General features: G+C 37.4%; 1 protein-coding gene across 1 annotated transcript in view; it reads right to left on the bottom strand.

Annotated features, from left to right (window-relative positions):
- LOC108732764 (cyclic nucleotide-gated cation channel subunit A) overlaps window positions 1–10,858 on the bottom strand; it is a 103,109-nt gene that overhangs the window by 24,651 nt on the left and 67,600 nt on the right. Inside the window, exon 3 of the mRNA XM_025973843.1 lies at window positions 4,435–4,597. Within this exon, the coding sequence (XP_025829628.1) occupies window positions 4,435–4,597 (163 nt within the window). The remainder of the gene's footprint in view (window positions 1–4,434; window positions 4,598–10,858) is intronic.

Below are 10,858 nucleotides of genomic sequence, written 5' to 3'. Positions count from 1 at the left end.
TTATTATATCATATTTATTTGTTTTCATTCCGGTAATACCTTGAGAACTACAATATTTTTTATTGATGCCAAAGAATTTATACATAGAGCCGACAAAAATCCATCGGAAGTGCAAAACCTTCGTTTAGTCTTGCCGTTTCTGTCGTGGTCGTTCGATCTTGGTCTTGCCATTATAAAAATGCAAGACCAATACCAACACTGCATGACTAAGAACAATTTTGCCTATCACTAGTTCTATGCTTTCGAAGGGAAAATAAAGTAGTGTCCTTTCTTTCCATATTGTACATTACGGCGACAAAGAGCAACCAGCAAAAATCAGCGTACTCAGATAAATTTTTTGGAAATAGAAAAGCGGGTAGAGAAGCATGCAGAAGATCAGAAGGAAAGAATAAGGAGAATGGAAATGGAATTAGAAGAAAAAATTAGAAAAGAAAAAAAGAAACGAGAGATAATAATTTTAGAGTTAGGAAGAAACAAGGAAAAGAAGGATTTGGAAAGGGTAACAAATGAGAAGACGAGATTGAAGGTGGAGGTATGGAAGCTTCAGAAGAAAATATATGGAGCAAAGATGGGAAGATAAGATACAGATAATGAGAAATGATAGAAGGCTTAAGGGGACAGAGATATGCGTAAGGAACGACATGACCATGGAAGACAGAAGACCATAGAAGATGGTAGAAAGGTAAAAGAGAAGTAAAGAAATGGAGAGAAGACAATCAAGGTTGGATAAAAAGCAAAGATAATACTGTTTTTGGGGTTTGATGGGGAAAAAACATAAAAAACTTCGTTCCTGCGGAGTGTTTGTTCCACAACACCATCAAAACTTGTTTGTCTATTTCACCCCTGACCGTCACCCTTCTTGTTCCAATTCACGTGTCTGTCTTTCGGGATTCAAATTATTGAGCACTATGTCGATGAGATAGGCTGCTTTCACCCACAGTATCTACCCCTTGTTTTCAATAACCTTCTTTGATATCTNGGCGCCTTTCTTCATGTGCGCCGTATTTGTAAATGTGTGTCTCGTACCTGCGTTCTGGGAAAGCAGTTAAACAGTTTAAAGAAAAACAAAACGATCCGGATGTTTCTAGAGGGTTCCAGAAAATAAATTTACCGTTGCAGAAATGAGTCGAGAAATAAATTGACAGTGATAGCAGTGAAATAAATAGCGCAGTGAATAGTGATATATCAATAATTAGTGTAAATAAATTGTTTTTGTTGTAATCAGTCTAGGAAGTAAATTTTCTTAAGCCTACGAACATTACAGTATGTTTTTCGTCTAGCCTTACCAAAGCTTCGCATGCGTTTGCAAATATGGCAGACCAACACAACTACATCAAAAACTCATAACAAATGACAAGTTTATAGTTTATTTCGTATATTCATCATTTTTTTATTTCCTCGCAATTGGCACAACGCATTGGATCATTATTCATCGGTGCTACTGACCAGTGGAAACAAATTAAAAGTAAAATATTACTATTGTAGTACAGGTGTACTAACTGTACTATATTTAAAATATACCGATATGCAATACTTAATTGAATTCCCGAAAGGTAGAACTATTTGCGAACAGCAATGTAATCTACGTCTACATCTACTATTTTAACTCTTGTTTCTGCCTCTAATATGCCTCTGACTAGACCTTCATACCTGAGAAGGTATCCTACAAACCTATCCCGCCTACTTTTTGTTGACTTCCATGGCGCCCTCTATTATCCTCAACGTCGTAAGATCATCAGTCCTAAGACTAGTTGGACACGCACCTCTACTCCTCCCTATCCTAAGCTAATCTTCGCATTTCCTTAAAATTAGAACAACCCACATCCTTAACTATTTGCGAACAGTAACCTAATTTAGGCCTACCTCTACCCTTCCTAACTCCCGTTTCTGCCTCTAATATATCTCTGATTAGACCTTTATGCTTGAGAAGGTGTCCTATCAGCCTATCCCGCCTATTTCTTATAGACTTCCATAGAGTCCTCTGTTCTCCTATTCTTTCTAATACCTCTTCATTTCTAACCATCTCTATCCACGGTATCCTCATCATTCGCCTGTAACACCATATTTCGTATAGTATATTTGTCGAAAAACGTAACAAACTTTGTTCTTGTCGAGTGTTCCTTAACACCACCAGAGTTTGTTTGTCTATTTCACCCCTGACCGTCACCCTTCTTGTTCCAATTCACGTGTCTATCTTTCGGGATTCAAATTATTGAGCACTATGTCGATGAGATAGGCTGCTTTCACCCACAGTATCTACCCCTCGTTTTCAATAACCTTCTCTGATATCTGAGTATGTTACCGCAAAGTTACTCTTAACATTTTCGTAGATCAAAATTACCTACTTTCGGGTATTGTTCGGATTTAGAGCAAAGTATAGTATCTGCCTACATAACGTACGCGGCTAATGTGATGAAGATGCGTTAAATTAATTTCGCGCTCTTGTTGGTGAAAATTGAGTTGTTCTTACACGCTCTCACCCGTCAGACCCAATTTTCTGGGGCATTGTTCAGTTTACAATAGTTTTTTGTCACAAGATCGGCGTAGCCTAAACGTTACCAAGTCGTAATTTACAACAAAATAATACGTCGTCACAACATCTAATAAGTAAAATATGTCAAAACCACCAGATTTCATTTTCTCGCCTACAAAGAAGACTTATCCCCATTTATCTTTTCGACTGTATGTAGGCGCATACTTCAGACGGGAGAACGATAATAAATCCTATTTCTTTTTATTTTCTGAGATTCAATTTTGGAAGGGTTTTGCTTTACTCGATAAGTAATAGTTGATGGTTTTTCTTCTTAACAAGCTATACTGTGTTTAGTTTCGTGTAGCGATGTGACCTTCAGTTTGAGCGGCGCAAAATAGAAAAGAACAGCACTAGGCCAGAAAAGAAAGGAGACAACTCTCGGTTAAAAACTCTTAACCGGTGAGGAGCGTATCATCCGTACAGTACTGCACGGAAAAATTGACCATTTTATCCACTACAATTGCATTGCTCAAATGTGCTGTTATTGGTACCATTTACTACTGAAAATATCATCGAGATGTTTATTTATATTTGAAGACATATTAAAGGCTTTAACGCTTGTTTTCGACTCGCACTACTATTCATGATTGAACAAAACTTTTGGCAGGTACTGTTTGAAAAAGTATGTTTAATGAACAAGAGTCGAGAGTATAATGAGTTTTTTTCTCCCTACCTACGCCATCCGAGCGCATCCAAGACATTGGAAGGGGAATATTATTGGAGAAAGTAAATGAAGTATAAAAATAACTAAATCATTTCAAGTCAGTAAATATTCTGTTTTTACACCTGGTGGCTAGTGGGTTTATTACACGGGTGACCATAAAAAAATAGATGTAATTTATCATTTGGTGAAGTTTTTAAGTTGTTGGTCTGCTTCAGCCCGCGTTTTAGGATTTTGTGTTAGAATAAGAATTCTATTTTTTTCTATTGACTATTGAGGCAGAGAACTAGGCCTACTTATGTAGGTTAACATCCGCCTTAAACGGTTTTTTAGTGTTTTTATTTGGGGCATATTTTTTATTTGCTTTAAGGGCGTTAGTTGGTTTAAGTTATAAGGGTAAACGCGCTATTATTTGTTTCTTCTTATAAATACACCGCAGCAAGGTCACGAGAGAGGGTTAAGTCAACATTCCACCGAACCAATTAACGCTAGTACATTCTCAATCCAGTTGAAGTGGTGTTTACCTTGGTTATTGTGTCTGACGTGCCGGACAATTTATTAAGGTTATTCAGAAACAAACATTTCGCTATTTGCGGTTGTTTTATTGAAGTGCGCCAGAGGTCGCATCGCTTCGTCATGTTATAGATTTCTATTACTCTTTTCCAACCGCAATTTCACCCTGAAGATTGATTAAGCACGTAACCAATTAAATTGAATTTTCGCAAACTGCGAATCCAGAATCTAACATAGGTCATCCTATAGATTCCATCCATTTGATTATTTTGAATATTAAAAAACAATTAAGAACTTTCCTATTTCCAATTTGTCCCTAACCTCACAATACAACATTTTGCATAGAGATGCCTGATATAAACCTGTTCGTTCGTTTGAAAGGATGTAGTTTGGATTTTTAGTTGACTTACTAATTTAGATTGACTTTAACACCTTTAATTTAAAACCCTCCAATATGTATAACTTCAAGTTTTCCGAGGTATGGGAAGCGGTGTTTATAAAAATTAGCAAAACGCTGGTGTTCTTTAAAGCTGGTTTCAAATGATCTACCGCTTTGACCTATGTAATGACATTCTCAAAAATTGATGTTTGGGTTTTGGTGTTAGCATATATTAAAATACTAACATGTTGATCTAATTCTGATGTGGGCTCTCAAATTAAATCGGAAATCATATGTGATTAGAAAATAGTTACCATTTGTAAATAAACTAATATCATGAAGGCTTACCTTCGTGAGCTCGAATGAGTATATCTAAAAAATAAATTGAATCACAGATGTAGTCCAGAATCCACCATAGCAATGGTACCGCGTTATTCAGTTCCCAGAATACTGCTCTTCCAATTACAAAGATCACGTTGTATAGTACAGCCAATGAGACTACCATCAACCACTGTAACAAAATTGAAAACAATATTACAACAATATAAATACAAATTTAAGTTCTGCAACATTGTCCAGTTTCGGATAATTTTTTATACATTCTTTAACCTACCGATGAAGTTGGGTTGTTACTATCAGAAGAACATTGCGTACCCATTGAATATCATTGACAGTTTATTATCCCTGGAGAAGTCCCTACTTTTGGCACTTACGTAACACATTGTAGCATTTGACCCAATTCATTTTTTGTTAATAATTCATGTTTTTTTTCTGTTTGTCTCACTTTGTCCTAACAATAGAACGGGGTGCATTGTGTTCGCCGATGGGAATCTAAAGGTTGTAAATTATGGGAAGGTCGTTAAGTCAGCTGAATCGGGAAGTACAATTATATAAGCCTTCTGGTACACGTTAGGCCTGAAAGGCTTTCAATCTTTTCAGCGTGAACGTCGTTTTGTTCAATTTATTATTCTCTGGTTTAGGCTCTTTCATGCACAAGTTCATTTAATTTTAACGCCGACTACTTCTGCTTTTTATGTGTTCAACCGGGATTACATCTGCAGTTAGTTGGTAATAACCAATTACTCAATTTCACCAATAAAAAAAAGTAAACGAATAAACACAATTTTTATTTTAGTGATTATGATTATTTTTTCTAGTATTATATATATTATATGAATTTATAATTATCTTTTGAAATCATAAGCAAATGGGGTCGTTTTTATCTTAAACTAAACGAGGAACATTTACAGTAGGTAATATAGTATTTGTGCTAGGGAGGTTGGGATTTAAATTTAATAACATAAACCGTATGATTTGTGTTTACTTATTTACTTGGAGACATGGACGGTGTAAGCGGCGGAAAAGAAAAGGTTAAGGTGTCTTTAGTTTAGGACGGAAGGAGCAGTAGAGATATGAAACAAAGGATAACGCAGGGTCGAATCGCCTTTAGCAAAAAGAAGCTACTTATATGGGCGCGAAACGTGGATAGAGAAGAAAATGTTAGAAATGTGGTGTTACAGGCGAATGATAAGAATACCGTGGATAGAGAAGGTTAGAAATGAAGAGATATTAGAAAGTGTAGGAGAACAGAGGGCGTCATGGAAATTATGGAAATCAATACGAGATAGGCAGAGATGGGCGAGATAGGTTGATAACATACCTTCTCAGATATAAAGGACTAGTTGGAAACATAGAAGCAAACAGGAATTGAGATGAGAAGAAATGTACCTCGATTAAATTAGTCTTCACAAATAGTTAAGAATTTAAGATGTTCTAGTCTTAGGGAAATGCACTGAGAGGCATGGCCTACAGGTTTAGACCATTGCTTAAAATTCGGGAGGACGCCGCTTCGATTCCAGGTATGTGTGTCTTGGCCCAAGTTTGTCTGTGGTTTCCTTGGATCACTGAGGCAAATTCTGGGGCAGTAATACTCCACAGATAATCTTTCATTCTCTTCTGTCTTCAGTTCGTCCGTTTCATCTTTCTCACCTGAACCACCGCCCACCCATTCCCACAAGGAGGCTGAAAAGGGCATTCCGCCCTACCTTCCGACGCGCGGTCCGGATAGACTACCTGCCCACCAACATTAGTGGCTGGTGGGAATAAAACACCCAAAAAAAAAGGGGAGGGAAATGCGAAGATTAGCTTAGATTAGGAAAGAGTGAAGGTTGAATGTCCCACCAGTCTTAAGACTGACGACCCTATGATGATAATGATGATAAGTTAAATGTAAATAAATTATTGTACCATTTGCGATGTACTTTGTCAATGACTTAATACAAAATATTAAATAGATGTGAGACAATCAACTTTGCAAAAAATAACTTCTTGGTACTAATGCGCTGTCTGTACCTGACAACACTTATTTCATGCACTCTTCTGACTACAACATAATTAAAGAAGAAAGTTTTTTAGTCGATGAGGGGATTTGATCTCCTTAAACCCTCCGTGGTTACGCCACTGTACATTTACGTGAATTTTACGATAACCTGATTCACTTTTAGAATTCAATCATCAATCAGCGGCGGTCGAAATGACAGTGTGGGTATCGTTTTCGATCAATCAATCAAAATAACTGATCTATCTCATTGCAGAGCTGATGCTATTAACTGAATAACCGGTGTAGGATTATATAACGAAGGCAAACGTTCCCAACGACACATTTCTCTCTCTTGTAAACAGCCCTGTCCTGTATCCGATTTCGCATTTATCAGTAACCGATTGATAAATTTAATCAATTCGACAGGCGACTGTACATTTTTACATTAAACCCCTTTAGTTAGCGGAGCTAATTTGAAGCAGATGCAGACATAATATAATTTGACGTTGATTTTGGTGCTTTAAAGAAGCAAAAAAAAATATTTATTCTCTGCTTAGCAGTAGGGAGGAGACCGTATACATTGGTCGAAATTTTTCCTGTGGTTTCCTTGGATCACTCAGGCAAATTCGAGGGCAACAATATTCCACATTTCACTCCCTTTTGTTTTCATTTTGTAAGTCTCACCACCCAGTCATTCTCACGATTTCTAAAGGGAGATTGAAGAGGGCGTTAGTAGCTGGTGACAATGAAACACCCAAATGTTCTGAGGTTTTATTTGTAAGTCTCACCACCCAGCCATTCTCACCATTTCTAAAAGGAGATTGCAGAGGGCGTTAGTAGCTGGTGACAATGAAACACCCAAATGTTTTGAGGTTTTACTAACAGTTGAGCAAGTGCTGTAGTTTGCTCATAACCTGCAGCGCCATAGGGACCACTGGCATATACAAATGGACGTGCCTTAGTCGTATGTCGTTGTAATAATTTCTTGGCTCGAAAAGAGTGAGGGAGATGACGTATAGTTTCGGACTAGTGCTGTCTATTTCATTACACGCTATTGGCTTCTCTGAAGTACGGGCGCAGGACGTCCTAACAATCGCACTATCGTGAGAGAGATATGGTCCGAAACTTCGTTCCATCTCTTTCTTTAGTCGTACCACAATTCTGACCGCTAAACCACGTCCATTAGTATACGTCGATGATAAGGACATTATACCGTCGCTGTTTTAGTGGTTAACGTATGAGGCATAATCGCATAATGAACAAATTTTAGTAATAGAAAAGGTATTTCTTTGTTACATCTGGTAATTATGAACCTTCCCGAGCCACCACTGATTCTCTAAACAATCTTTCACTTCTTTTCTATCTTTATTTCACCCGCCTTATCTGCCTTTCTCTCTAGTCAGCTAAAAACTAATGAGCTGTTTCACATTTTATGCGACAGCCAACACGTTTCAAATAGGTACCCATTTTGTGGCTTTATTATTATTAATAACCAGGTTTCAATACACAATACGTTTAAAGAACATTAAATTCTTGTTCAACAATTAATCGAAACCACAACATGTGAATCGCGATTTCAAACATACATACAAATATTTTATTTCGCTGACCCTTTTGGTTTAAAAACAAAAATACCTATAACTTTCCACATAAATGAATTTAGGGACTACGATTAGCTTTCGAATGCTTCAGTGTAGCCCTACTTATACGAGTTTGATTCATAAGAGGAAATACCTAAAAAACTTTCCGTGTTAAAATGTTTGTTTGCCATTAATATTCATAACAGCGGATCTGCATAAAGATGAGGACGGTATGAATAGGTTTAGCGGTTCGCTGATCGCTTCATAACGTTCCATCGATTTTCTGAACACGTTTTTTATTAAATCGGATAAATTTTCAAGAACATTCATAACTATTGAAACAATGGAAAAACAGAAAATATGTGCTCTTTCGCAGTACATTCCTATCAAGGAATTATTCCGAGACATCGATTTAAACTTTGCTGGTTGGCTTGAGATAATTATGATAACACGGTAAGTTACTTGCCTTATAATGAGAATGCAGGGAGGCATCGACGACTATGGGTTTACCACAGCAGGTCGCCGCTGGCGGCGCTTCTTTGTCTATGTCTTCTTCTTGTTGACTTTTGTCGACGAACCAGTCTGGAGGACGATTTGACGATTTTGAGTATCTTCTAAACCTAACTGCCGCCCTTAATGACTGTACAACCCTGCTTAATCTACCTCGCACCGACGATAGGAAGCCATCATTCTCGTTATCCTGGAACAAGAAATTTTATGCACTAATTGCAACCAATATGAAAACCACAGACGTAACTACGACTTTATTGAAGGAGATTGTCAACAGGTTTTCTAAAGTATTTATTGCTTTACATCTACGCATAGTATAACGAATTTTCTTTGCACTTTGAAATTTCGAAGTACCCTAATTTTAAAACCTGATGAACCAATTTAGTATTGTTTGACTTTTGAGGTTTATAAAGTTCTGGCTATATTGTAAGAGGAGGAACAAAATGTGGGAAAATGATAATAGAGTTTATATAAGGGGTGATAAATTATGAGGCAAATCTGGAAGGGGTTAGAAAAAGGAAATTTAAGGAAGAAAAATAGAGGAGAATGGTGCCAAAGGTAGGCAGGTAAAAACAGAGCAAGAGCAAAGAGGTGAATGGACAGGAACGGGCAGGAAAGTCGGGGAAATGGTCAGAGTAAGATACAAAGGGGTAGAGGTGAAGAATTAAGAAAAATAGAAGACTCAAGAAAGCTACAGTTATTGATGTGGCGTTCGTGGCAAGGACTTATGATTCCGCAGTATGTGGGGGATAAAAAAGGAATATTAGTGATGTTTCGAGTGGCTAATGAAATTACACAATGTAAATTCTGGAAGAAAGAGGTAGAATTTGCTAGAAGAAGAATTAAACTCTGATGCAAATGTTGGGAGGATGGATGAATAAATGTGGATAGATGGTGAGAGGTAGTGGTAATGTTGCTCTCCAACACGCTAAAATTGCCTTTTTTAGGTTTGAAGATTAACCTAGGTTGGGATAAGTTGAGAGGGAGATAGCAATGTGATGTTACAGGCGATTGATGAGGATACCGTGGATAGAGAAGGTTAGAAATGAAGAGGTATTAGAAAGAGTAGGAGAACAGAGGACTCTATGGAAGTCAATAAGGAATAGACGAGATAGATTGATAGAACACCTCAGATATGAAGATCTAGTCAAAGAGATATTAGAAACAGAAACAGGAGTTAAGAGGAGTAGAGGTAGACCCAGATTAGATTACTGTTTAACTATAATTAAAGATGTGGGGTGTTCTAGCTTTAAGGAAATGCAAACAGTAGCTCAGGAAAGACTGAAGGTGCGTGTCAAGCCAGTCTTAGGACTAGCGACCTTATGATGTTGAAGATAGGTTGTTTATGAAACTGTTAGGTCAAACATTGGACCTTGCTCGTAGTTTTTTAATCCATTCTTAATCGTGATCATATATCTGTTTCTTCGTCTTCAATACTGTTGCAATTGTAATCATGTTGCTTTCATTTAATCTTTTTGGACGTAATAATTTTTTGCTGTTATTGGAATAAATTGATAAAAATACATATTGTGTTTCCAGGAAATTAACTTCATCAGTTTTAGGAATTAATAATATAATACTATTCTCCTTTCTACCGCATCAGTTTTCTAAAGAATGACAAACCTTTTCCTTCAGAAACGAAATAATGCCTTCGGCAGCAATTTTAGACTTCGGTTTCGTTGCTTTTTTGTTCTGCTACTAAATCTACAAGAAGTTATTTAATCTTATGGCAAGATTTTATCACGAAAGCTTTATTTTAACAACAGCCTGTATCAGCAAGTAGGCACTACATGTATCACATAAATGTCGAAACGACATACAATAACACTGCCTTTTGCTTTAATACTACATTTGCGATGTTGCAGGTTATAGCCGTTTTTCATATGTTGGTATGTATAGGTACTATTCCAATTGTTGTATACAATCTAAACCAATATAGGATGACAGCATATTATTCATCACGGTGCAAAAGTAATCTTTATTAAACCGCGTGTCGTTTGCCTTCGGCTCAGGTGGTAAAAGACACATGGCATGAAGTAGCTCACTAAAAAACTTTTGGGTGTTTCATTCCCACCAGCCAGTAATGCTGGTGGGCGGGCAGTCCCTCCGAACTACGCCGGAAGGTAGGGCGGAAGGCCCCCTTCAGCCTGCTTTCAGGAATCGTGGGAATGGGTGGGTGGTGGTTCCGGTGAGAAAGATGAGACGGACGAAATGAAGACAGAAGAGAATGAAAGATTATCTATGGAATATTACTGCCCCAGCATTTGCCTAAGTGATCCAAGGAAACCACAGAAAAACTTGGACCAAGGCAGACGGACCCGAAATCGAACCGGCGTCCTCCCGAATGCTAAGCAATGGTCTA

The sequence above is a fragment of the Agrilus planipennis genome, unplaced genomic scaffold (assembly GCF_000699045.2).
Source record: "Agrilus planipennis isolate EAB-ADULT unplaced genomic scaffold, Apla_2.0 scaffold61, whole genome shotgun sequence".
NCBI classification, from domain to species: domain Eukaryota; kingdom Metazoa; phylum Arthropoda; class Insecta; order Coleoptera; family Buprestidae; genus Agrilus; species Agrilus planipennis.
This window is presented reverse-complemented; position numbering and strand designations above follow the sequence as displayed.